General features: G+C 36.5%; 1 protein-coding gene and 1 long non-coding RNA gene across 2 annotated transcripts in view; one reads left to right on the top strand and one right to left on the bottom strand.

The window, feature by feature from the left end:
• Window positions 1–27,960, bottom strand: part of LOC113623348 (uncharacterized) — a 135,687-nt gene that overhangs the window by 15,671 nt on the left and 92,056 nt on the right. The window contains exon 2 of the long non-coding RNA XR_003433901.1: window positions 16,523–16,602. This is a non-coding gene — a long non-coding RNA (uncharacterized LOC113623348). The remainder of the gene's footprint in view (window positions 1–16,522; window positions 16,603–27,960) is intronic.
• LOC113623346 (uncharacterized) lies at window positions 145–24,576 on the top strand. The gene is made up of 7 exons (XM_027112404.1): window positions 145–170; window positions 7,727–7,871; window positions 11,141–11,234; window positions 16,541–16,656; window positions 19,099–19,241; window positions 22,457–22,654; window positions 24,531–24,576. Exons 1-7 carry the CDS (start codon window positions 145–147, stop codon window positions 24,574–24,576), a joined length of 768 nt encoding a protein of 255 aa, XP_026968205.1.

Raw genomic sequence — 27,960 nt, 5'->3', positions numbered from 1 at the left:
GGTTGTTTCCTTGGTCACAGTGAATACATGGAAGACCCCCAAAGGAGGCTGCAGATTCTTGGTGGACGGCTCTCATAGCCCCTCCTGGGAGGAGGATGAAAAATGTCTTCAGAAAAATAGCCTTATGAAGGCCAGAGGAACTTTATGCACCAGCAAGACATGTCTGAAAGGTAAGCAAATGAAATGCTAAAAAGTAGCCTCAAGTCATTCCTTAAGAGAAAACAAAAAAACAAACATAGGTAGTATTCCTGTATTAAATTTCATTTAAAAATGTAAAATCATGCAACCTTTGTTACTGATGATGGCTGCTTGGAGAAAGAAGCCACCGTCTCCCCTATAGCAGGCAACAGGCTACAAATGCAATTCAGGTGATCAATACTGTAACAGAGAGAGCTGGACCTCTGTCTAGTAGTGGTACATTTATAGCTACACAGGGCTCTTTAAGAGAACGAGTGTGAATTTCAGGGGGAAAAACAGTTAAGACAGACAAAAGGAAATATCTATTAGTTAATATCCATGAATTATTAGTTAATATTAGTTTGTACCTATTAATTATATTTAAATGAAATTACTAGCACAAAACAGGACTTCTACTAGATCAACAAAGCCACAAATGAGATTAAATAAGAGGGCCAAAACCCAATCCTTTTTTCCTCACTCCTAAGCATTAGAGCTGTTACATAAATATTTCTCAAAGCACGCTGATAATTAGACAATATACAATTAGGGGGGTTGCAAGTTTCTTGAATTTTTTTGTCCTTCTATTAGTGTTGAAGTTGGCTCTCATCTTTAAAAAAAGTGAGATTTGCACCTTCAATTTTCAGGATGAAATACACTGTGGTTTCATGAGTGTATGAAACGTATTTATAGGTCCCTAAATTTACTGCTTATAGTTAAGATAGGAATGATGCTTAGGAAGAGGTTCAGAAGCTGAAGCAGTTCTATTACAGAAGTTTTGTTTTTGTTAGCAAACTGTGTACATCTCAAGCAGTGTCCAGATGTTTTGTTGATTTTAATGTTAAAAACTGTGTCATAATTAAAATTGGGCATGTGAAACAATAGTTTTTAAATGGGTAGAAGTTCTGTGAACAATTATAAACTTTATTTTTCCTACTTGCTAACACCCTTGAATACACTATACCAAGAGGAAGTTTACTTGTGAGCTCTGTGAAAAAGTGATCTTTATGATCAGTATTATTTTTAAACTAGTAAGTTTTATAAAATTATTTTAGAGACAGTGTAAAAAGTAATGGCCAGGCTACAACTTAAACTTTAACCTTCAACTTTTGAAGGAGGAAGGAAGGAAGGAAGGAAGGAAAGAAGGAAAGGAAAGGAAAGGAAAGGAAAGGAAAAGGGGAGAGAGGGAAGGAAGGAAGGAAGGAGGGAGGTCGGAAAGAAAAAGAAAAAAAAAAAGAAAAGAAGTTTTCTTAGTGCCAGTATTTGTTCAACCACGTTTCTGCACATCATGAAATGAGTCTTAGTCATACTACTTTCCTAACAGACTGTCACTTTCATTTGGAATTTTATTACAGTTTTGTTTCTGTTCACAAGATCTACCTAATCATATGTTGTCCTTTAGTGTCTATATTCTTCCTTTGTAGTGTTGTATGTGGTTGAATTTTCAAAATTATAACAACATAGGGAGTAGTAAAACATTCTTTTTTTAATTTAATTTTATTGTTTTTTTATACAGCAATTCTTATTAGTCATCCATTTTATACACATCAGTGTATACATGTCAATCTCCCAATCTCCCAATTCATCACACCACCACCACCACCCCCCCGCAGCTTTCCCCCCTTGGTGTCCGTCCGTTTGTTCTCTACATCTGTGTCTCAATTTCTGCCCTGCAAACTGGTTCATCTGTACCATTTTTCTAGGTTCCACATATATGCACTAACATACGATATTTGTTTTTCTCTTTCTGACTTGCTTCACTCTGTATGACAGTCTCTAGATCCATCCACATCTCTACAAACGACCCAATTTCGTTCCTTTTTATGGCTGAGTAATATTCCATTGTATATATGTACCACATCTTCTTTATCCATTCATCTGTCGATGGGCATTTAGGTTGCTTCCATGACCTGGCTATTGTAAATAGTGCTGCAATGAACATTGGGGTACATGTGTCTTTTTGAATTATGGTTTTCTCTGGGTATATGCCCAGTAGTGGGATTGCTGGATCATATGGTAATTCAATTTTTAGTTTTTTAAGGAACCTCCATACTGTTCTCCATAGTGGCTTATCAATTTACATTCCCACCAACAGTGCAAGAGGGTTCCCTTTTCTCCACACCCTCTCCAGCATATATTGTTTGTAGATTTTCTGATGATGCCCATTCTAACTGTTGTGAGGTGTTGCCACATTGTAGTTTTGATTTGCATTTCTCTAATAATTAGTGATGTTGAGCAGCTTTTCATGTGCTTCTTGGCCATCTGTATGTCTTCTTTGGAGAAATGTCTATTTTTGGATTGGGCTGTTTTTTTTTTAATATTGAGCTGCATGAGCTGTTTATATATTTTGGAGATTAATCCTTTGTCCATTGATTCGTTTGCAAATATTTTCTCCTATTTTGAGGGTTGTCTTTTCGTCTTGTTTATGGTTTCCTTTGCTGTGCAAAAGCTTTGAAGTTTCATTAGGTCCCATTTGTTTATTTTTGTTTTTATTTCCATTACTCTAGGAGGTGGATCAAAAAGATCTTGCTGTGATATTTGTCAAAGAGTGTTCTTCCTATGTTTTCCTCTAAGAGTTTTATAGTGTCCGGTCTTACATTTAGGTCTCTAATCCATTTTGAGTTTATTTTTGTGTATGGTGTTAGGGAGTGTTCTAATTTCATTCTTTTACAAGTAGCTGTCCAGTTTTCCCAGCACCACTTATTGAAGAGACTGTCTTTTCTCCATTGCATATCCTTGCCTCCTTTGTCATAGATTAGTTGACCATAGGTGCGTGGGTTTACCTCTGGGTTTTCTATCTTGTTCCATTGATCTATAGTTTCTATAGTAAAACATTCTTAAGTATTGGGAATCTTCTAAATAACAGCTATATATGTGGTTACAATAAAGTTCTAAGAATTTCTAAATATAATTTTGTTAATGGAACATAGAGGTATCTCAGTCTATCTTCATTGTTTTTGGTATTTTAATATAACTTCTTATTTCTATATATCAGTGAACCCACTAATAGGTACTGAAGTTTACAAGCTTTCCCTCTAGAGAAGTTTGATACATGTTTGTTCTTTTACTTTTGTTGTACCTTAATGTGGGGACCTATTTGTGTTTCTAAGAATGCACATGGGGTTGGAACAACAGGGAAAAGCAAAATTCATAAGAATACAACGTTGCATAAGATTAAAACCTGACCCATTCAGATAGAAATAGAGAAATGATAATTTTAGTTGTATATTTTTCAAAATTACAGTTAGTTGTGCTATGTTTTTAGAATCAACAATCTAAATAATTTCAGATATATCTGTTACAATCTGGGCCTTGGATACTAAAATTTGAGGGATATCTGTAAAACACACGGTTTTTTATAACAGTTCACTGCTATATGATTATTTACTCAATTTATGGGTTTAGTTCTGGGAAATTAATTTAGAGCCATCCCAAATTGGAACATAATAACTTGGTATACCAAATCTGCCATTCCAGAAACTAACACATTATGATACCAAATTACTTCTTGATTTTGTGAAACTTCCTTTCCGAGTACTTTATATTATCTCATCACCATCTCTAGCATGCAGATAGTAAAATCATCACCCGTTTTACAAATGAATACATTTAAATATAGACATAGAGAGGACAGGGATTCTGGATTTTAAAAGATAAGAAGAATGGTGAAAGAAATCAAAGAGGCTGGATTGATATCTCCTTTCACCCAAATTTAATGCTCTAGAGTCCGTGGTAATTTTCCTCTAGCCAGTAACCTACGAAGTGCCTGGGTTTAGCAAGATTCCACTAGATTTGAGAACCTGGCTCAATATTTTGGGAGGAGAAAGAGAGCATTTGAGGATTTGGGGAGTGTCCTTTGCTAACTGAAAAATATGATTTAGCTTTTTCTTCCTTTCGAAATACAAAGCTCTCATGATGCAGCACTGAATGTAAATGGAACATTTAGAAATGGAATCATAGGCAATGCAATTTAGACAATGCTGGGTGTCTGTAAGGTGCCCTCTGGCCTTCTGGTTGGTGTGTGTCCAATATAGCCTCCCGCACCTCAAGAGCTCGGCTTCACCTCAGAAACTAGGCCATCTGCCACTTTCTCCTTCACTCTCCTTACAAAGCTACATAATCACCAACTTGACATTTGAATTAAACAGATAGCACCCTGTTGCAGCCGACAATTTATGAGGCTTATAAATTCCTGTTTGTAAAGGACATTGCAATCTTCCAATGAAAGGGGCTCATGAATTAATAGATTATATTATTATTGTTTTTCATCCTGCAGTCTCAGCTCACCCGATTCCTTCTTGTTGGCCATTCTACACTTTTTAAAACCAAGAATAGATGGCCAATTCAGATAATACCACCTAATTTAAAGACACTATAAGTTACTCCTGACAAATGTACAGTTTTAGCCATGGCACCTCCTCTGTGGCAGCTTTATACTACAGCATTAATAAAATTAATTTCTCTTTCATAAGGATTTAGAGTTGTAATTTATGATAACTGTTTGTTCACTGCAGGCAGAAAGATTAAAAATGAGTAAACCAATATACCAACTAAACTGCAAGTCTAGCTTTATTTTCTTTTGGGGAGGGGCAAGAGGAGAGGGTTTTAAAAACAGCTTGATGTTATCTGGAATGGTGTTCTCATAGGTTCTACTATTAAAGGCTTACCTCAGTAAACAGTCAGTGCTAAGATTTACATGTTCTATTAACTAGTAAATTATTTACCTGTAGTTAAGTGGAGCAATCAGAATAAGAAAGATCAATATTAATGATTTTCCTTACTAACAACTGCACCCTAATAAATGATACAGATTTACAGTTATTTAAAGAATCACAGTAGCTTATCTGAATCTTATTTGAACCCTAGTAATTAAGAACACTTGGTCATTTACTTGTGTGACTTGGGCAAGTTATGCCACCTCTCTGGGCCTCAATTTCCTCATCTCTAAAATCAAAATAATAATGCTACCCACTTTGTTTGGTGACTGTAATGATTAAATGAGTTAATCGACGTAAAGTTCTTAGTACAATGCCTAGCACATAGCAAGTGCTCAAGAAATGTTAACTGTAAAATTATTATATTAGTAATAGTTGTCATCATGGCAATAATGTTGCAAAACAAAACAGAAAACCTTTTCACTCAGGCAGAGTCCACATCATCTTCTGAATATTAAAGGTAAGGAACCACCAGAGGTGCTAAGTGACCTGAGGTCACAGCAGTAGCTGTTTGTAGATTCCTAAGACTCACAGGTCTTGCAGTTTTGACATCAGTGATGTGTGCATTAAAGCAGATGGAGTAGAAGTTTGAGGGTGATCTACCTTTTCTTTTTTTTAAACTAAAGGATCAGAAATTATATTTCTTTGCTGATATTTCTCCCCAAAAAAGCAGACCAAAGAGAACTTCCGTATGGAATTTAAGATAGAAGTAATGGAACAAAGAAGATTTTCAGAATGTCCCAAAGGTTTTACTGCAAGATTCCAGAATACTGCCCTTCACCACTGCCCTCTGGTGTGGCGCCCAGGAAGCGTGTATGAATGTGAGAGAAGGAATCCAGCCTTTGGGACCCACAAAAAGATATCACACTGAAAGAGAGTCAGACTAGTCATCTACTGGTTAGAATCTTCTCAGATCATCTGTCCTTAGCTGAAACTCTACACCAAATTCAATTCATTCCATTCTGGCAGGAAAAAAAAAAAAAGAGAAAAAGAAATAGTGGGCATGTTATTTGCGTATGTACTTGTGTTACTGAAGTTTTAATTACCTTCTATTATTCATAAATGTCTAGTAGTAGTCAGGGTAATGGCGCAAGTACTAAGTTAAACTCTCAAATCTGCTAATGTAAACTAAGATGATGAGATAATTTTCAGTTACCTGTAAACGTGATTTTACCTTGAAGCTGTTGGGCTTGGTCTTGTAGCACTACACAAGAAAAGTGTACTGAAAACCCAATCAGCCGGATCTCTCTCATCAGATATTTTGGTTATGTGAACTTATTTTTCCCCCTGTTCTCTGCTTTAAGCAAAATAAGACCATTTCTCACACTTACAAGTCAGCCTCTCATCACTGTGTAACCACCACTGAAGTTTAGAATCACAGAACACCAGTCACTGAAGAAAGATTCAGTCATGTTCATTACCCTTATTTTCCTGATTTCATTTTGGCAGAAAATGGCTAGCATAGTTTCATAAAGACAAGTGAACCCAAAAAGTCAGTTCAACTTTTATCCTCTGTTCATCCCCTGAAATATTGTTCCATTTTGCCCCATTTTTTTCTCCCTGATTGTTGGCCAAAACTCTGGTCATAAATAGTAGGATTTACCTGCCTCAGGAATAATAAATTTTGCACAATGTAATGTTGTTCTTCTAATGTTTGTTAATTTGTTGTTATGGTAAGGTATTCCTTGGTAATGTCAAGAAACAGTATCCAAATTATTAAAGAATTGCTCAAGTGTAAAAGAACTGAAAGGCATATATTTTCTGACTTTTTCACATAACTGAGACAAAGTCTTTGATTTGTTATTTAGTAGCAGATGGAGGAATAATTTTCTCCTTGATAATAGGACACAGTTTTATTTTCTTAATGGCACAGTAGTGCTATTTTTTGAAATGATGTAATGGCTATGCTCTTCTACTATAGCACATCAGTTAATGAATGAAAAATGAAAAACATTTTTACATTGTACTTCATGAAGGCAACTTCAATATACAAGAAGTGTCAGTTTCTTGTAAGTAAAATTGCTGTAGAGCTACATAATAACTGTGTCATAAATACAGAATGCTGTCTCTTAAGATTCTTGGAGTCTGAAAAATGATCCCCAAAGAGTAAAAAGAGGTCAGAAATAGATACAATTTTTAGTTTTACTTAACATGAAAAAGCATATTTAGATATATTTTAATTGGCTTAAAATACTATATAGCACCAATGACAGAAAGAGAAACATATAATCATTGCTAAGGAGAAAGGGAAAAGTGCAAGAATAACAGTGAATAATAAACATAGGAGAGCAAAAAAGACATTTTATATCCCAGTGGCATAACAAAGGGAATACAGAGAGAACTGGACTGTTGTTAAGTGAAATTTTTTAATATTATTTCAAAGTGAGTAAAATTGATTAAAGAACTTGAATTTTTAATATGTTTGCCACCAATTTCAGGGAAATTTCAGGGAAAATGGAAGGTCCAGATCAATGGAAAAACCAGTATGGAGTTTAAGGCTTGTTTGTACCAAATCTGCAATGATAGCTCTACTAGGAATGATATTCCAAAACTGGGGCTGACTTTCTCGTTCATATCCCATAAGCATGTATTCGTGTGTACCATTAGATTTACTTTTCTAAGATCTGCAATCTATGTAGACACCCTTACCTTGGGAGAGAATTTGTCTTAAGTGACTGTTAGCCATAAAAAAATGTGTGTAGGACTATGACAGAATTCCTGGGGTATCTTTTCTCTCTCCTCTAATTGGAAAAGTTGGTGTTTATAATTTGTTTATTGTTGTTTTATACAAAGGTATTTACATTTAAAGACTTTAAGCATTTTCTTTCATTCAGCTCTTCAGGTCAAAACACAAGCAGTCAGGAGATTCACCCATCTAATTCATCCTACACCTCCGACCTGAGTGAGTCACACACTGGCTCGGCTCTCTTGAGGAACAGAACTTTTTATTCACGTTCGGACTCTGGAATATCATCCCTGGTAAATATTTTTGATTAGCCCTTTACCTAATGATAAGCTTAAAAATGTGTTTTACCTTGGATTTCACACTTTTTAATAAGTGTATAATACACTTTTAATAAGTGTATAAACTTTATACACTTATTAAATAAGTGTATTTTAATAAGTGTATAAACTTTTAATAAGTGTATTAAACCTATCCTTGTAATTGGGGGGAAAATAAAAGGTTGGTACTCTCAGTCCCAACTCAAAGAGGCAAGGGAAAGAATCTGAGGTGGAGGAAGGAAGACAAAAGAGACCAAGATGAGTAGAAAAGATAAATGACCAGAGAAACAAAAATGGCGTCCCTTCCTTTCCCCCACTGAGTTCAAATTCTGTCCCTAGTCTAAGATTTATCTCCTTTCTTTCTGGAATGTCCTTTGGCCAAATTTTCTCCTCGTAAACTCACCACTTCCAAGACTTCTCTCTAACACATCTAAGTGGAATCAACCAGGCCTTTTCTCTTTTCCTTCTTTCAAAATTGTTCCACTCATCCCACTGGATCAAAATGAGTTATTTATATGTCTGCCTCCCAAATTACAGAAAATGAGTTTTTCAAGCACAAATGCCATATTTTATTTAACTTCGTATCCTCAGTGTCTGACAGAGTGCCTGACACATAGCAAGGGTACAATATATATTTGTGAATAAATGAATGGATTGAAATTCAAAATATTCAAAAATATTTATTGAACAAATGGATTAATCAATTGGTCCATCAGAATTAAAAAAGAAAAAAGAACAGGGTAAGACACAATATTCACTATTCCTTTAAGAAGAAACAACGGTCACAGAACTGCAACACACTGACAGCCTTACATAGATATAAACAAGAAATGCAAAGGCTCATTTTCCTACAATGTCAGAAATCCCAAAATCAACCTCATAACTCCTTTCAAAAACAAACAGGGACTGGTGGTGCAGTGGTTAAGAATCCACCTGCCAATGCAGGGGACACGGGTTCGAGCTCTGGTCCAGGAAGATCCCACATGCCTTGGAGCAACTAAGCCCGTGTGCCACAAATACTGAGCCTGCATGCCACAACTACTGAAGCCCGTGTGCCTAGAGCCCATGCTCCACGACAAGAGAAGCCACTGCAATGAGAAGCCCACGCACCGCAACGAAGAGTAGCCCCGGCTTGCTGCAACTAGAGAAAAGCCCGAGCACAGCAATGAAGACCCAACGCAGCCAAAAATAAATAAATAAAATAAATAAATTTTAAAAATGGAGGAGGCAGCATTTGCAATGAATATTAAAGGATGGATGCAATTTTAAAAATAAAATAAGATGAAAGAGTTTAAAAAAAAGACACGTTTTTGTATAAAATTAGATGTCAATTGAAAAATGGAAACTTTATTCTCAAATACAGCTTTAGCTTAGATCCTTTCTCAGCAAGAGTCTCATGAAATAGCGCCAAAAGGTAAATGGGGTGTGGCAACTACAGGAAATTTAACTTCTAAGAAATTTTTATTCTATGATAGGAGCAAGCAAAAAATTCCAAAAGCACATAACAGGTTGGGAAAGAAGCTTCCATAAACATGTAAACTGAACAACCAAGAATGGGCCAGAGACTACATTTTTCAATAATCTGAAATGTATTTGTGCTTCTTGTTTTTTAATTTTATTTTATTTAATTTATTATTATTATTATTATTTTTTATGCGGTACGCGGGCCTCTCACTGTTGTGGCCTCTCCCGTTGCGGAGCACAGGCTCCGGACGTGCAGGCTCAGCGGCCATGGCTCACGGGCCCAGCTGCTCTGCAGCATGTGGGATCTTCCCGGACCGGGGCACGAACCCGTGTCCCCTGCATCGGCAGGCGGACTCTCAATCACTGCGCCACCAGGGAAGCCCTAATTAACTTTTTAAAGTTGCTCTTAATGACGTAGAGAGCTTTTGTTATTTTTAAAATGAAGATATTGAAATATTTATGGAACAACTAAGGTCATTCAGTGAAGTAATGAAGTAAAAGATCAAAGCTAACTGATTATTAAAAAGCCACCTCTTCACAATTTATTTTGAGACAGCTTTTCCCAAATTCTGCTTTACAGGATGCACTAGTCCCATGTGCTGCTCTAAGAATAAAAGGTTCTATGGTTTAAAAGTCCAGGGGAACACTTTGTAGTACAGACTCACAATATATGCTAAGATACTAAAGGCTCAGAGAAGTCCTGTAGTAAGAGAAATGCTTAGTTCGGTTTAATCCAGAGCCTCATAAGCTTATTTAATGGTGGAAATGTTTTTCATGTTAGTATCAGTCAAACAAATGTACAGCTCAAGCAAAGCATAAACTACGCAAAATGCTGCTCTGTGAAACGAATGCAGTTGTTCCAAATATTGTAATGACATTTCTTCAAATCAAATATTCCGGTTTCATTTATATATGTGCATAACACTGGCTAACAGAAGAATGAATCTATGGCGTATGTATTTAACATAATATTCCGTTCTGAGTAATATGCCTTTTTGTTTGTGTTGACCTTGAAACTATCATAAGCTATGTAAAATACAGGAATTTTGATTGATTACAACCTCAGTAATAGTAAACAACATAAAATTGCCCTAGATGTGATCTTGGCACATATTCTGGTCAGTAATATACTGTCCAGAAAAGGAAGATGACCTGACCTGAAATATTTCATTCAATACTGGCTACACATTTTAAGAGCAATGTCAATAAAATGGAACTCTTCCCAAGGAGAACCATGTTTTCCCTGGATATTTAATAATTTGTAAACCATGATCTGTGAGTAATAACTAAATGACAAAGAAGATGACAACTATTACCAAACACTTAAAATAGTAGTCACATGTGGAGGGGTTCTTCTGTGTAGCCTCAAAAGGCAGAACTTGTACAACTGGACTAACTTAGAGGGATTACTTGGGGTCCATATAATGAAGAGCCATTAACAATTACAACTCTTCTAAAATGGAATGAGATTCTTTATGAGCTATTCAATAAATATTAAAGGACAGTTTATCACAGGTGGTGTAAAATGGGTTCATGAATGGGTAATATATTTATTTCTGCTGTCATTTGTCATCAAACATAAATCAGTTGCAGGTGTTGGAGATGCAAAGTTGAATAATACATAATTTAGATTGGACTAAGATAACGTTTATGAGCACACCATTAGGTAATTGGAGTTCAATTTGGCTGAATGTTTGGGATGGGTTTGCATTACTTGCACCCATAAAAGTAAGTGAACTATATATTGCCAGATGATATTTCTCTTCTCTCTTATTTTAAAGCTTCCATCAGATTCTTTTAAGTACCTTACTTGGCACAAGGTAGAACAAAATGACATCCAAGGAAGTCAACTGCGTTGCCCAAGAGTAAGAGAAGGTAAAGGAACAGAAGTGTGTGGTCTTTGCGTACATGCTCCTAGTGGATGTTTTTTGAGGATCACAAGACATTACTTGGGGATTAAAAACCTGTATTACTTGCAGGTAGAAAAATTTCCCGTTTCAAGACCATAGAGTTGTTAATATAGTGAAGCCACCTTTAAAAGTATATTCTTATAGCTGATTATATAAATAATAAATGTTCAGTATTAAATATTGGAAAATAGAGAAAGAAGAACCTGTAATTCAATTATCCAGAAATAGTCACTGTGACTTTTATTTCCAGTTAGTCTTTTTTTGAAAAGCATGTATATATTTCTTTACAAAATTATGTGAACAACTGTGTTTCTTGAGTTTTTTCAGTTTATATTGTGAGTCTTTCTTTCCGCCATGTTATTTAACATTACCCCAAACAAGTTTTTTAAAAGTTGCAGATCTTTCCATCATAAGGATATTATTAACTTTACTTAACCAATGATCTTTGTTGGAATTTTATGGTCATGAATAACACTGTCACTTCAGTGGATGCCTTTAAGCTGATTAATCCTACATCGGTTTTTTAAAAAGCGTAAAAAATAATCTAAATAAACCAGGTAGTCTCATTAGTATGTTCACTAAGCATTTAAAATTTGGTAAAATAACCAATGTTTTACTATTCCTTTTTCATCCTATCAGATTTTACAAGTGTACTGGTGTGACAGTATGAAGAATTTTTTATCTGCAGCCCCAGTATACATAATGTTTGATTTCTATAAGTAGCTTCAATAGATAAGTTGTGTAAGGGCAGAGAGTGTGCGTTTCTCTTGTCTCTTTTGCATCCCCCATAAGCTGATGAAATAATATTAGACATAATTCGTGCTGCAGTGAGTATTTATTCTTTACAAAACATCAAGTATCTTGGCTACCTTATATCTGTATTTGCAAACTTGCAGATACATTGTCTATCGTACAATTGTAATATTGATTTAAGAAAAGTTGCTTTAGATATACTCATCTGCCCATTTCCCCACTCCATTGCATTACTTTACCCACCAATGTCTTTCTTCTTTCACTCAAACTCAATTGACAAAGAGTGATTAAAATAATATCATTTTCTTTCTTACGTTTTAACTCTGCCATATCTATTTGCAGCTAAGCACTGGCTTATGTAAGAAAACATTATTTTATATTATAATGATTTATATTATATTAATTTATTTTATAATAACAAAATATTATTAGATAGTACTATTAGAGGTAAATTAGAACTTCCCTTTGGAGAACTTAGAATATTTTTCAAAGAGCAAGAAATTATGGGGAATTAGTGACATGTACACACTTCTATTTTTAAAATAGATAACAGGGGCCTACTGTAAAAAAATTTTTTAAATGAATAAATAAATAATAAAAAAGAAATTATGGGGAATTAGGAAGGAAGGAGACCAGAGGCCGTGGAGGCCATGTGTGTCACAGGCATAGAGTTCATCAGCAAAAGAAAGAGAAAGGGTTACATCAGGGGCTAACGAAGGCAGGGTTTAATTGGCTCTTAAACTTCAGTGTACGGACAAATTACCTGGAAGCATGTGGTAAACACAGATTCCCAGGCAGCATGCCCAAATAATCTGATATAGTTAGTCTGGAGTGGGGCCCTGGAATCTGCATTTGTTAAAATTATCACAGGCAATTCTGTTGCAGATGATCTGAGGGCCATGCTATGGGAAACATTGGTTTAGGGGGCTTGGGGAGAGGCAGGAAAGGAAGAAATTTGAATAGGAAGTGAAAACTTGAGAAAGTAAGGGTGTTGGCATTTATATGCGCGTGCATGCACGTGCATGTGTGTGTGTGTGTGTAAGTGTGTGTGAGGGGAGTGGTTGATAATTGTGCAAGCACAACGAGGCTTTGGAGCACAGGTGAAGAGCTGAGGTTTAGAGAGAACTGTAGAACTGAAGAAACTGGAAGAGATGACAGAAGAATAAAATCTAGGTGTAAACTGAAAATGAGCATGTGTAAAGAGTCCTGTGGTCTCCCTCCTTCCCTGATTTAAGCAGCCAAGTCATGCCCCGAGGTCGTCACTCAGCAAACCGAGCCTTCGTGATGACCATGCTAGCCATTTATGCAGAGGCTATCATTGCTCTGCAGAGAGAAGGCACATTTTCCTTCTACAAATCATTAACAACACCCATTCTCTTGCAAGTGGTAAAAAGAATGGAGCATGATCTAGGGGATGGGAAACAGTGGAAAATCCCACCACCTCAAACCGTGACGAAAATAGATGTCCTTTGTTTGTTGCCCTAAATTTTGTTGAAGTGTTTGGTTTTTTTGCTTTGTTTTTGGGGTTTTTTTTTTGTGAGATGGAGAACAAGTGCATTTCAGAAGCATTCTGGTAAGAATGGCCCTCTTTCTAGATTAGATCCTGAAACACCCATAAGACTACTTCAGTTGATCTCAGTTGCTCAAACTGTACATCCAGAAAGAGTCCCTAAGAAAAGAAAGGTTAGCTGGTGTGTGATAAACAGCAATTTCCCAAGGCTTTGATTGCCAGATAGAGACGGACTTAACTCCTCCCAGTTAAACGAAGCAAAAGAGCAAACTGTTGGCAGAATTCTTTTAGAGAATAGATTCTTTCTGTTTGAAAATCTCCCAGCAAGTTAATTCAGTCACTGCTGTTAGGAGTTACTAATCCAGGGAGGGGACAAAGAACAAGCTCAGAGATGGCAGGTGAAAGCCAACATCCCTGGGCTGCCAGATATTCCAGACTTCAGTTCTCAGCTGCTAAGATATATCTTCAATTATCAACCAGGTCTGAGTTTAAAAAAAAGAATCCAATTTAATAGAACTCCTCACAGTGGAAGAGACCTTCGGCTTCCGACTTCAAAGAAATCTTTGAAAGCTGCTTTAGAAAGAAATAATTGAAAGAACAGAAGATCGATAGAACTCAAACAAACAATACAGGGCAGAGTTTAATAACTCTGGGGCATCTGTTGCACAAAGAAAGCCACCAAATTTGGGGGGGGGTATTAAAGACAATAAATCTCCCCAGTCAATTAGGTGATGGTTCCAGTTTTTCCAGTTCTACAACTTTTAACTCCAATCATCCTAATCAATGAACAAGATCATTTCCTAGCACAAGGATATTTTATTTGTAAAGTGATTGGGACACTACCACCTTCAGGGGTAAGTGATTCCCTGGGTGGCAACATTACAGTTTGTTATGAGAGAAATGTCTAAAAGGACAGGTTAGATTCTTGGCTTCCACCTGTGCCTGATGAAAAAACTGATGTTTTTGTCAATAATGGAATATTGGACTGTTGCTCTTATCGCCTTCCATAAATCCTTCACAAACAGACTCATTATCTCCCATCACAGTCCAGATGAACTTGCCACAAAAGCAAAGTTTGTTCCTGATACCTTCAATATCTTTTCTATGCTCTTTTCACCTTTGAAATTAGGGGAATCATGAATTCCAGAAAAATGAAGTTGGGGGGAAAGGGGTAAAAATGGTGCCAGGTCTGACTCAAGAAATACAATATATTAGAGTTTGAAGGGAATTGAAATCATTTAGTTTAGGATTGCTGTCAGGGGCCTTGGTTGGCATCAGAGCTGAATGAAGTTTGCCTGGGGTTGCATGAGAAGAGTGTAGGGGTCTATGGCAATAAGAAGCCTATGTTGGTGTAAAAGTATTAGAAATCAGTATTTTTTATAAAACATTATCAACTTCAAACATAATTTCTCACCAAATTCAGCCCTTGAGGGGCCCTTGATGCTAGTCTTCCCCATATTTTTGCAAACTTGGAAAACCGAGGCTCCGAAAATTAAAATTAATCATCTGGAGTCACACAAGTACCTGCTACTTAACTCCAGACTGGAAACAAGATATCCTTTCCCTAACCCTGGAAGTTATGTGCAAACCCGATTTGGAACACAATGCGGTTGGAAAATAGTAGGAAATGAGTTTGGAAATGGAGATTGGGATAAGATAGTAGAAAACCTTGCCTGATGAACTAGGCTTTTTCATCTTTATTTGGTAAGCAATAAGAAACCTGAAATGTTTTGAATATGTCAGTCCTGTTGTAAAAGCTGTGTTTTACGAGAGCTGGGTGGCAATTTGTGTCATTTATGTTGAAGGAGAGAAGACTGCAAACCAGGAGATCCAAGAGAAAGTAGTTACGGTTCAGGTAGCAAGATATGAAGGTCTGGACATTGAAAGGGAAGGGATAGGTTCTCAAGGGGAAAACTGGTAGGACTAGGTGGCTAACTGCATTGAGAGACAAAAGAGAAAGAAAGTCAGGAGTGACTTCATAATCCCTAAAGAGAAAATTATATGAAAATTAAAACCATTATACTGATGATTTTTCTCACTTGCCTGGGCTAGAAGTAATTTATGTAAGATTAAAAGTTAACTCTACATGTTGACTTTTCCGAACAGTTAATAGAGGTCATTCCTCCCCTTTAATCACTCTAGAAAATCATCAAATTATCTCTGAACCTCAAAATATTTGCCCAGAATTAAAGAGTCTAATAAAGAATACAGATATTATATATTTTAGCCAGGACATTTTTCCTAGCAATGTGCTAAACTGCATTTAAAAAGAAATCTATAGGTGAGAATTTAAGCTAAAGCTGACATTTGATCCTCTGTGGAAACCTAGACCATAGATAGCAAACTTGTGAACAATTTAAATTAAAATAATCTGCAACCCTATTTTTTTTTCTGATAACTGTATTCACTCTACTGTAAACTTAAAAAAAGTAAAACAGATGGAAAAGAATAAACTTGCTGATTTGTTTGCTATTTCCTCTCTCTTGTATAACTCATCCTGTGATGGGAGGGCCTAGGAAGTCAGCCCATCAGAAATGCCACAAGGCTTCCTGCGGCAGGAAGAGAAACAAAGGAACTGGGTGGCTTAAATATTTAACAATCATCTCGTGATTAATTTACTCTTGTCATACCTGCACATCTGATTTAGTGTTCTCAAATCAGAGGTTTCACTTTGTTTTGTTTGGAAGACATGAGAGGAAAGTTATTCAGCAAATTTCAGGGAAAATGATTTTCAACAATTAGAAAGTGTACAAAGTGGTCAAGTCCTGGCATCTTTTCTGTTCCCATCTCTTCCCCAACCCAGTTAAGGCAGGCAAGCAAGAGTGTGTTAAGTCGCATAAATACATTTTGTTACTGCTCACACTAATTGGGCCTAAGAGTCCAATCCTGTCTCCCTCAATCCAAATATCTAGTGGAAGTTTAAAACAACCGGCCAAGCATCCAGTGAGGCTGTCAATCCTGTCTTCCTAAACCTACTTCCAAGATCTCACCTTGTGATTTCTGCTCAGGACCCTCTGCGGAAGAGTTGTTCTTCAGACAGGAGTGTACCTTGCCTCCACGGAAAAGAGTCCTTGAAAAAAACAAATGGGAAACATGGCTGCAAGAAAACTGGGAGGACTGCAAGGTGAGAACATAAAAACAGAAGAAGGAAAAAAAAGCCTATTTCCCTCATTGATTAAATTACAACACTTTTTTTTTTTTTTGCCAGCATAAACATCAAAACTTTAAGCACATCTTTAGAACTTTCTCTGAAAATAGTGGTGTTTGGGCTCTCCATCTCTTTTTCCATCCCTTCTCTTCATCAAGACTTGCTACTTATTTTCTAATCTTTATTTTATCTTGATATTGCTGAACTTTGGAAAAAGTTTAAAAGAATTGAGAATGAAATTGGGTTTTTTTGATAATAAAAAAGTCAAATATTGAACAATAATCCTTATGAGAGAATTTATGATGCAATCTTGAATCCTTTGAACAATGCAGTAAGCCAAAATTTTTGAAGACTCAGGGCAGCCAGTTGGGTCTGAACAGAGCTATCCTGGAACAAATCAAACTTTCACCAGTGAAGGATATGAGCTGTGGTTTCTTGGTGCTGAAAATGACTCCGCTGGCTGAGCCACTGGCATTGAAACAGTCCCTGTAGTTAGCCCGACCACTACCAATCTATGGGGCTGCCATCACTCAAGCTTCTAATTCCAGTTGGAGCAAGTCATGTTTAAGCAGAGGACTGAAGATTTAACTGGGAAGACTAAGCCATTGGTAGCAATAAAAGAATAAATCAACTTCTTTATAGCAGAGTAAGATGTCAATATTTTTTCTTCGAAGTGATCAAATTGTACGTGAGGATTTTAGGAAATCTTCCCCAAATGAGACTTACTGGGATCTCCTGTTGCCCTTTTTGTTTTACAGATTGATCTTGTATGTTGTAGGATTATAGAATTAGGGCGTGGGAAGGAGCTTCAGGGAGGGTCTGGTCGCAACTCCTTCCTTTCAAAAAGGAAAGGAAAGTTTAGAAAGAGAAATGATTTGCCCAAGGTCACACAGCTAATTAGCAGAAGACAGGAAAATAGAATATTGTTTCCCAGTACAGTGTTTTCTTTCTAAAATTAATTTTAATTATTCTTATATAATGGATGGATACATTCTACTCTTTAAAAATTTAAACAATGCTCCTATTTATTTATTTGAAAAATTTAAACAATACACTTAAAACTTTGACCTCCACTCCCAGGATTCTTTTTAGAGGTAATCATTCCAGTGTATACATGCATTCGTTCTTTATAGCTGTCATTTAAACCATGGATATATTGTAAAGGCCAATGGAACCTTCCTAATAAACTATCATAGAAAGTTTAACTGGCCTTTAGATAACTATACTGGCAGAGAATGGCTAAATAAACTTTAAACTATCACAGAAAACCTTACTGGGAAATAGTGGTCAAAAAATTCTATTTGAGAAGGTGATATTTAATGTAGAAATGATAAATATAATATCTTAATATTTCTTTGGTTTTATTTTAAATTAAGACCTTTTATATTTTGGGAAAATAAAATTTAAAGTAACAAATTTTATAATGTTTAATGTCTAAAAATATCAAGACCTTATCTTTTTAGATAGATATTGATATTTCCCTAAAATAGTAAATTATTTTGCTTCAATTTTTTTAAAAAATGTCATTTTATGCAATAATTTCTATTCACAGAAATTGATGGTAAAACTTTGGAAACAAAAATTTAAGTTGACTTTTAGCAATAGAGTTTACAAGAGCAATGCTACCACTGAGAGTGGTTTTAACTTCCTTGGGATCAAAGTTGGGGCTTCCCTGGTGGCGCAGCAGTTGAGAGTCTGCCTGCTGATGTGGGGGGCGCGGGTTCGTGCCCCAGTCTGGGAGGATCCCGCATGCTGCGGAGCGGCTGGGCCTGTGAGCCGTGGCCGCGGAGCCTGCGCGTCCGGAGCCTGTGCTCCGCGGCGGGAGAGGCCACAGCGGTGAGAGGCTCGTGTAAAAAGAGATCAAAGTTGACTGATGTTAAAAGTAAAAATAAAATACCCACTATCTCTGAAATATGCCAAGTCATCCTTATGTATGTATCCCAGGTTATTTTTAAATAAAATCATATTTTCCATCTTTTGAATGATGGTATCTTACTCTGAAATGTATATAAATGTGATTTCTGAGTATTTCCAAGGAGGCTAAAGATAACTAATCATTTAAAGCCAAACAGAACTTTACCTCCTCTACTTTTTACCCCTAGAAGTAATTTACCCCTAGAAGTTTTACCCCTAGAAGTTTCAGAATCTGTTTGAGGGTCTTTCCCTCTCTCCCTGATACACCCCCCCCACCAACCTTGTGTGTAATTCTAATCAGGATCCAGTCAGGATCTTCACCTTCCCTCCCTACCTTGAGAAGCTCTGCAATAATTTTGTGTTTGGATGTGTGAATATTTTAGAAGACCAAAAAACAAAATAGTAAAAACTGCTGGTTTAAATATACAACACATATTAATTTAATAACTATTTTTAAAAGTTGATAAAGCACTTGCTTTTTCTTTTTATTTGTTTTTCCTTCAGAATTTGAACCTTTCATTTCAGGATTTGGGGGACCCTTATCAAGTTGCAAATTTTAACAGGATTCTTAGAAGACTAATTCGAGTTGAAACCCTCTGGTTAGTGGATAATTCACTGGTGGATTTAAGTGCCGCAAGATTGCCAAGGTATCTGCTCCCTAGCATGTCCAATTACTAAGTTAAAGTGAAGTCTTTGCTCTATGGGTACGTGACCATTGTCTGTTCATACTGTGGCTCCTCGCATGTGGTCAGGTCTTAGTGAGAGTGCTAAGCGATGCCTGGGCAAGGCAAAAAGGGAAATTTATAAATCAAAATGTCACACTTTAGAGGAAAAAATATATTCTTTGTCAAATTAATACTGTTATTATCAATTATTAAGGGAGTAATTTGTAATCATAGAACATATTGGCAGAAAAGCCAGCTGTGTTCCTTGCATTGTCAACTGGAAATACAATTACATTATATATACATTATCATTCTAAGTTAGTGATTTTTTGTCATATTGTCTGAACACTTGTGGGGAAAGACTCTACAGGTAGTTGACAAGAGTCTTGGCTTCAGGGTCACATTCTAATGGAGGGGTAGGGGTTGCCAATCAGAACAGTGACAAAAACAAACTAAAAATTTTAAAATTTATATGGCCTCCTTGATATTCCAAGGACCCTAAGCTACTGAAGTTAAAGATAATCTGTCTCTTTGCTCAGGATTGCTTGAGAACTCTGTGGCGAGCTGCCCTTTGCTTCACCAGGCAGATGGGTAGCTGGAGTGAGCTCTGGTAGCCATCAGAGAGGCAGACAGAGGTTCTCAGAAGAGAATTAGGAGATGAAGGAAATCAAGCAGCCACAAGAAGGAAGGGTAAATCCCAGAGCAGGTTAAGATACATCTCTGAGCTGGGCTGAGGTAGGGCAACAAAAAGAGATCATCAGGGGTGGGATGGGGGGGTGGGAGGGAGACGCAAGAGGGAGGGGATATGGGGATATACGTATACATATAGTTGATTCACTTTGTTATACTGCAGAAACTAACACAGCAATGTAAAGCAATTATACTCCAATAAAGATGTTTAAAAAAAAACCAAACAGATCATCATAGTTGCACAGGAGAGGGAAACAGTCAGGCAGACAGAGGAAGTGTCAGAATATGCAATGGTCCCTGGGTATCTTCGGTCATATTCAAAGCCCCTTCCCAACTTTAGACAGACTTGGATAGCATTTGATTTTACTAATGTTCTTTTCAAATGACAAATTTAAAAACACCTAAATAAAAAATTTCAGAGGAATCTTAATATCACTGCCACCTTAACTTATTCAGTTACTTGATGTTAATTTGTTCAGTTTTTTTTCTCCCCAGACTCTCTTCTAGGGATAAAATAGTGATGCATTAGTTATATTTTTCTAATACACATTTAAATAAACAGACAACAACGACGAATTTTAACAGTAACATAGCCTACTTTGGAAACACTGAACTAGAAGACCATTAATTTGGAGTATGTGAACTTGACTTGATCTAGATCAGTAAACTTCCAAATCTTTGCTATCATATAAAAAAGAAGAGAGAGAGAGAGAAACTCCAGTGACTGAATAAAAGATTTGACCGAGTTTTAGTATTCTCTAGATGTATTCTTTTGGCCTTTCTTTCTTTAGAAATAGGATGTGTCATATAAAATTATATAATTGCAATTCAAACTTTACAACTGTCAAATCAGTGTATCAAGAGAAAAGAAAATTGATGCATGTATATTCATAGCCTCCTTCCCTTCTGCCCCAGGTGAAAAACCACACTTGGTTTGCCACTCGTCTCCCCTAACATTATCCGACTAAGGATCTATGGTAGGGTGAATCTGAGAGGCTGAGAAAGTGGCAGGGTATACACTGAAAATGAGAGAATGACTAGCAGATGAGAAAACAACAGATTTCAAGGAGGACAGAGAGACAGGATCTGCTTGGGCTGGGTTTTCAATTAGAAATTGCAATAGTACTAACGTGCATCTAAAGATTATGTATAGGGACTTCCCTGGTGGCACAGTGGTTAAGAATCTGCCTGCCGATGCAGGGGACATGGGTTTGAGCCCTGGTCCAGGAAGATCCCACATATCGTGGAGCAACTAAGCCCGTGTGCCACAAATACTGAGCCTGCGCTCTAGTACCCGTGAGCAACAACTACTGAGCCTGCATGCCACAACTACTGAAGGCTGCATGCCTAGAGCCCGTGCTCCGCAACAAGAGAAGCCACCGCAATGAGAAGCCCGCGCACTGCAATGAAGAGTAGCCCCCGCTCGCCGCCAACTAGAGAAAGCCCGCACGCAGCAACGAAGACCCAACGCAACCAAAAATAAAAATAAATAAAAAATAAATTTATTAAAAAAATAAATAAAGATTATGTATAACCTAGGAAAGACTGGAAACCTAAAGTTATCAAAGATATGATTAAAAAACTGTAAAATATCCATATGGAGAGGGAATGTTAGAAAACAAGAAAAATGATAATAATGGATGTGAAAAATTACAATGAAATCTGGGTGGGTTCAAACTGAATTTGTGTTTTTCATGCTGCTTTGTGGCTGTCCTTTCTCTGTTTAGCACCATATTTACCATTAGCAATAATTATTTACTAAATGTCTTTGTGGGGTATGAGGTTCATAAATAAGTACCCTGTCTCAGGGTATTAAACCTCAGCTTATAAAGGAATTTTTCCTTCAGGTAAGGTTTCAGTGATAGATTTGGAATTATTGTCTCTACTTGCATGGTTTTATACAATTACAGTTTTAAGGCAAAAATATGAAGAAGCATTATCTGTCAGGAAAATGTATTCAACCTAAATGCCTAACGCACATTTCTTTTCCTAAGGATAGCTTTTAGTTTTCTTTGGTACAAAAAGGCCTTTTTTTTTCTGATTTAAAATGCTATTTCTCAATATAGAATTTAACTACAGAAAAGGAGAAAGAAAGGAAAATAATTAGAATCTCACTACTTAGGGGCAATACTCTTCAGAAGTTATTATGTTTCTTTGGGTGAACTTTTATATTGCTGAGATTACATGCAGCTCTTCACTCTTTCATTCAGGACTTATTGAGAATCCACCATGGACCAAATACAATGCCAGGTACTGAGTGTATACATTGGGAAAAGAAACAGATTCCTGCCCTACACAAGCTTACAGTCTTATATATCTTGCTTATTTTCTCTTAATATTTTAATATACATATTTCTCTTTTCTTCCCAACCACATTTGTAGAAAATATCACTGTCACACCTTTGAGGGGCTATGGTCTAGGTGAGGCATGCTGTGTTTTGCAAGATTTAGTGGTTTACCATCCTCTTTAGGAGACAAATGACAGGATGTTTATATTTTATATCCAGCTGCAGAGTTTTAAATATGAACAAAAACCATCTCACATCTTTCAAACAATTGCCAAAGATACCTCAGATACAGCATTTATCCTTGGCTGAAAACCATATTGAGACTCTGGCTGGGCTCTCCAGTTTGCGGTGCACGCCATTGGAATCCCTTATGCTCAAGAGGAACCCTTGTGAGTTTCACCAAAACTACCGGAAACGGTGAGGCCCCAAACGCCTTGTCACCTTTTGTACTTCATTGAATATTATACTTTTAACAGTTGTTCCCCTCTTAATTAAATCTGCTCAGCAAGTATTTATCTTATTTACTATGCGTTGAACTTTTCATGCTTCTAATCTCACCTAAAGAACTTTGAACTGATTGTGTGTGTGAGTTTAATCTTTAATACACTCTTCTCTCAGTTAATTTATGACTGCTGTACAAACTTTAGGCTCCTCCTGTAATGTGACTTTACATACACTAAGATGTTTCATTTTAGACTTTCAAATCCTATGCATTTTCTCTCATAATGTTTAATAGATACTATATCTTTTTAAAAATTTCTAAATATAGGTTCCTATCAAGGTCCATATGACCATCTTATAAATTGTTTATTCTCTGGCTTTGTTTTCATCCCTTTGGGCCACAAGGGCACCATTAATTATGTGAATACAAAAAAGTAATTGATTTGATCTACTCTAGTGGTGGAAAGAGCTGGAAAACCTGCCAAGAATAAACCATTTTTATTTCTTTGTCACTACTGGGAACATTCTTAATGATAATAATGGAATCTAAACAACGTTGGAGTGTGCACCAAGTAATATGGTAATATGGTAATATTTATCTCCAGCTAATTCCCAGCACCACTATTAGTGTACTTACAGGAATTAAAAGGGTGAAAACAAGCCACTGAATTCTAGAACCTATATTTGCCCCCAGATGACCACAAGTCATCTCATCTCTCAGTGTGAATCCGTCATACAGAGCCTTAGATCATCTCTAGACTCCATTTCCAGTCTATGATTATAGTGCTTCCTCCACATCCAATTTCAACAAAAGACAGTTCTCATTACCTTCCTTTCTCACACTGCCATTTTCCCAAGACAGCAACTGTATTCCAGAGGCCTGTATAATATTAGACTCTTCAACCCGTGATGAACAATGAAAATTGTCAAAGTAAAAATTCTAATCTCTGTTGGTACTACATAAATCTCATTACTGCCGTTGTCTTCCCTCTGATGTAGTCTGAAAGCAAAATTTCATATTCTGTGACAATAAATTCTCAAATTGCTTTTACATAAGTGAAAACTAGCAGCACAGTTGCTTTAATATTGAACTAATATTTAACCATAATCATGTTTTGAAGTCTAAAATTCTATTTCCTACAGTCAGAGGAGGTTTAGCTGGACTTTTCAACATTATTCATAAAAAAGCACACTTCTAGTCATAGAGATAATTTATTAGTATTATATTTCAGTTTGGTTAATTTATATGTGGGATTTTAGAAAACACCTTGGTCCCAACTCAGTCACTTGCCTCCCTTCAAAGAATTCCTTGTAACAGTAGTGTTAGATTAATTATCTGAAATCTGATATGCCCGAAGGTCTCACTATAAATCTGTCTTCAGAATTCATGATGTGGTATAGAATTATGTGAGAATGAGCGATATAATGAGGTTTTCCATTTTCCTAGTATTCACTCTATTGGATTGAGTCCAAAGTGGATATATACTGACACTCACGCTATAAAAAGCCAGGTTGTATTGACTGAGGTAGTGCAGGGTTGCTTTAAACAGAAAGACGTGGTCATTTTAAAGTATGAGGGAAGGATTTAAGTATCCACTCCTGCTAAGGAACTAAGCTGAAGTCCCAAGTTCATCCAAATTTGGGTTTAGTTATCTAGCCAAAATTCCACAAGAGGATTATAACAGCATTCATTTTGTCACTGTCATTCATTTTGTCATTTTGCCTCTGTCGAGGATTTAGGCCAAACTTTCAATGGCCCTTTATATCACGATCAGAATTATTTAAGTATAAGCTTTTCTTGATCACTGACACCTAGAATTGTGACTGTCTTTCCCTTCCTCCTTTGTTTCAGATCCTCCAATAAGAAGACAGCACAGTTCAAAAGAGAAAGGACTTAACGATAGAGCTAATAGTATAAGTCCCAGTAGGTAGAGGGCAGTCCACTTTCTGGGACACCCACAGGCAAACTCTTCTACCATTCTTCAGAAGTCAGTGTTATCTTAGTTCACCATAGTTTGACTTTTTAAAAAGAAAGTGACTAGGAGTTCCTGCCAGCTAAGTCTGAACGTTGGAGCCAGAAGACTTAGCTTTTAATCTTTGCTCAGTCACCTACAGGCTTTATGATCTTGGATAAGTTACTTAAAATGGGGGATAAAAACTAACTTGACAGAATTGTTGTGAGGATGAGATAATGTGCAGAAAGCATTTAGAGCTAAGAAAGTCATGCAGCCAATGGGAGCATTCGAGGAGGTTGGCACCATCATTAGTTGACTCAGCACATCACCTGAGAGGTTTCAGCATCTTTCAGCCTGGGCCAATGCCAGAGCCATGCATTTCCTCTGGCCTGAGCCCCCAGAACTCCCCAACCAGGAAAGCTGTCCACTTGAAAGAAAATGCTGCTTTGTAACACTGCTAGGCATACAACTACTGTTTAACTCGGTTGACATGAAAGACTGCTTCCTGAACCTGGAAGTGACTGTCTAAATTGGAAACGTGAGCTTCAAAAATGCTCTCTGTTGGGGCTTCCCTGGTGGCGCAGTGGTTGAGAGTCTGCCTGCCGATGCAGAGGACACGGGTTTGTGCCCCGGTTCGGGAGGATCCCACATGCCGCGGAGCGGCTGGGCCCGTGAGCCATGGCCGCTGAGCCTGTGCGTCCGGAGCCTGTGCTCCACAACGGGAGAGGCCACAACAGTGAGAGGCCTGCGTACCGCAAAAAAAAAATGCTCTCTGTCAAGGCAAAATCACTCAGCACAAAATTATTTCCCACCCCTTCTTATAACTCTCAGCCAGAATTCTTCCTTAACTATCACTAAACAACTTGGACTTGCTTTACTCTAAAAAAAAAACCCCAAAAACTTTTAACTTTATAATGTGTACATATATTGTGACCTCATTCTTTCTCTTATGGTTAGTTGGCTAAATCCACTCATTGATTTTTTTTTCTTTATAGGACTTTGTAAAAACTGGAATGACATTCTTTTATAAAAACAGACTATGCAGTTCCACTCCTCTGCTCAATACTTAGAATCTGCTGAACTATCTAGTAGCTCACTGAGAGGGCAAGCTATGGGAGGGTCATCACCTCAGTGAACGTGAATAGTACTTTACTGTAACCTCATTGCAGAGACAAGGAAAACAGAATAAAGTGATAGCCACTCATCTTTCTTGTAACAATAGGCAAAGTCTACTCATTTATAAAGAGAGTAAGTGAAATACAATGCTTTTGTTCAGTATAGTTTTATTTTTTCTTTAACTTTTGCTTTAGAGTGTTCTCCTGTTTGCCAAACTTAAAAATGCTGGATGGGATCCCGAAGCTACCACAAGACACTTCACCACCAGAAACCAATATTTTTTCCAAAATATGTATTGTGTCCTAATGCTATCTGTACAGAAAGAAAGCAATCACTATTGTCTTTAAAAATTAATAAACAAGAAATGCATGACTAAATATTGCAACATATATATATATATACATTATGTATCTATGTATATTGATTTCCTTTAAACCAATTATCTCGTTTTTTTAATTCTATACCCTATCAATCAATAAATTTTGAGCACACACATTTTAAATGATTTAATTTATTTTATTTTATTAGTTAATTTAGTATTTAATAATTTTTGTGTAGAAATTATATACATAAAATACTATATAAATATATAATATATATTTTAAAATATAAAATTAGAGATTTTTAAATGATGGGATAAAAATTTAACATGAATAAGGGCTCTAAGATTTTCCCACGCTCCAGGGACGCATCTGGTCCACTCTCAGGACTATAAGCCTGAGTGTGCTTGGAGTGTACTGCTTTAAATATCTGAACGTATCAAAAGGAAAAGGGACAACTGGAAGTACCTTGTACAATTTTCAGCCACATTCACTGAATTCTTCATTTTAAACATTCTGTCACTTATTAGTGATTTTCTCACACAACAGAAATTTAAGCCTTATGTTATTCATTAAATACTCAGAAAGTAAACAATAATGATAAAGCTTCTTTTTGATCAGAGAATTTCACAAGTGTGATTTTAAAATTGCCTTCCCTACATGCTAATAAAGAACACAATTCAATTTAATTGCTTTCAAAATTTAGAGAAAGGTCAACACCCAGATCAACTTATGACCTTATATTTGTCCTTATTTATAAAGACAACTTAGTTGCAGAACTAAGGTTTTCCCAAGATGGTTTATTGATTAACTAGGGATCCTAGCATGAAATAAATAAAAATATTTTCTGGATCCTTCTGCCAAGAGTGAATGCTGCTTGTAAAATTATATAACAAAGATTCTAACAACACCAAGACACAGTTCCTTTCCTCAAGAATCTTATGAATGATTGAAGACAACACACACATAAGACCTAAAATTCAATGAAATGTGTTATGAATATCTATTATATGAATAAGTGGAAGAGATTTAATTGTAAATTATGGAAAGCTATCTGAGATGGATATTGAAGAAGAGTAGACTTTTCACAGGTAGCAGGTAATAGCAGACTCTTCCAGACAGGTGACACAACATGAAAAGGGGCACAAAGACCAGAAATTGTATGTGAGTTAGGAATGGGCTGGCTGCAAAAGTCAGAGAAGCATATTGACAATGGCTTAAAGAGTAAGATTAATAAAAATAGCTATAATTTTTGAACATCTACTATGTATCAAGCATAGGACAGATACTATGTATCCATTATTTAAATCCTCAAAAAACTATGAAGTTCTAGTTATTCTTATTTCCTAGGCAGGAATATCTGAGGCTCAGAGAGGTTAAGTAATTTGCTCAAGGTCGGTGACACAAAAGGTATGTCACACAACTATCACATGACAAAGCCGAGATTCAAACCCTGAACACCTTTCAACACTCTTGCTGCCTCTTCTAATAATTTGGTTCTAACTTTAAAATTCAAGATGGTATTTTTGTGTTTCCAGGGACAGCTTCATCTTCCATAATCCAACACAAATCCTAGCATTTAATCATAATCAAGGATTCACTATTCCTTGAACATACCTTAAACTTCCCTTGTTCAAGTTTTTGCTTCTTTGTGCAATACTTTTCCCTTGAAGGCACGCCTGAGAACATATTTTCTCCTTTCAGTGCTTGCTTTGGATTGTATTTCCTCCAAACATCTTCCCTCATCTTTTCAATCAGACCTGTTTCCTCTGCAGTTCCAAAGTACTTTTTAAAAAATATTGGTCTTATGGTATGTTTTCTCATTAATGCCTCAACTTGATTAAAAAACAATTTTTAGACGTTGCTTGCTTCCAGAAAAACAGGGGCTTTA

Source organism: Aethalodelphis obliquidens, unplaced genomic scaffold (genome assembly GCF_003676395.1).
Source record: "Aethalodelphis obliquidens isolate GAN/ISIS:26980383/991018 unplaced genomic scaffold, ASM367639v1 scaffold1, whole genome shotgun sequence".
NCBI lineage: Eukaryota > Metazoa > Chordata > Mammalia > Artiodactyla > Delphinidae > Aethalodelphis > Aethalodelphis obliquidens.
The sequence above is the reverse complement of the archived record's forward strand: the minus strand, read 5'-3'. Positions and strand labels throughout refer to the sequence as shown.

Coding starts and splice junctions, on each gene's coding strand:
- LOC113623346 (XM_027112404.1), top strand. CDS start 145: ATGCACCAGCAAGACATGTCTGAAAG. Junction 11,235..16,540: donor TTGCCCAAGAGTAAGAGAAG/GTAAAGGAACAG, acceptor ATTTCTGCTCAG/GACCCTCTGCGGAAGAGTTG. Junction 22,655..24,530: donor CACCAAAACTACCGGAAACG/GTGAGGCCCCAA, acceptor CCTTTGTTTCAG/ATCCTCCAATAAGAAGACAG.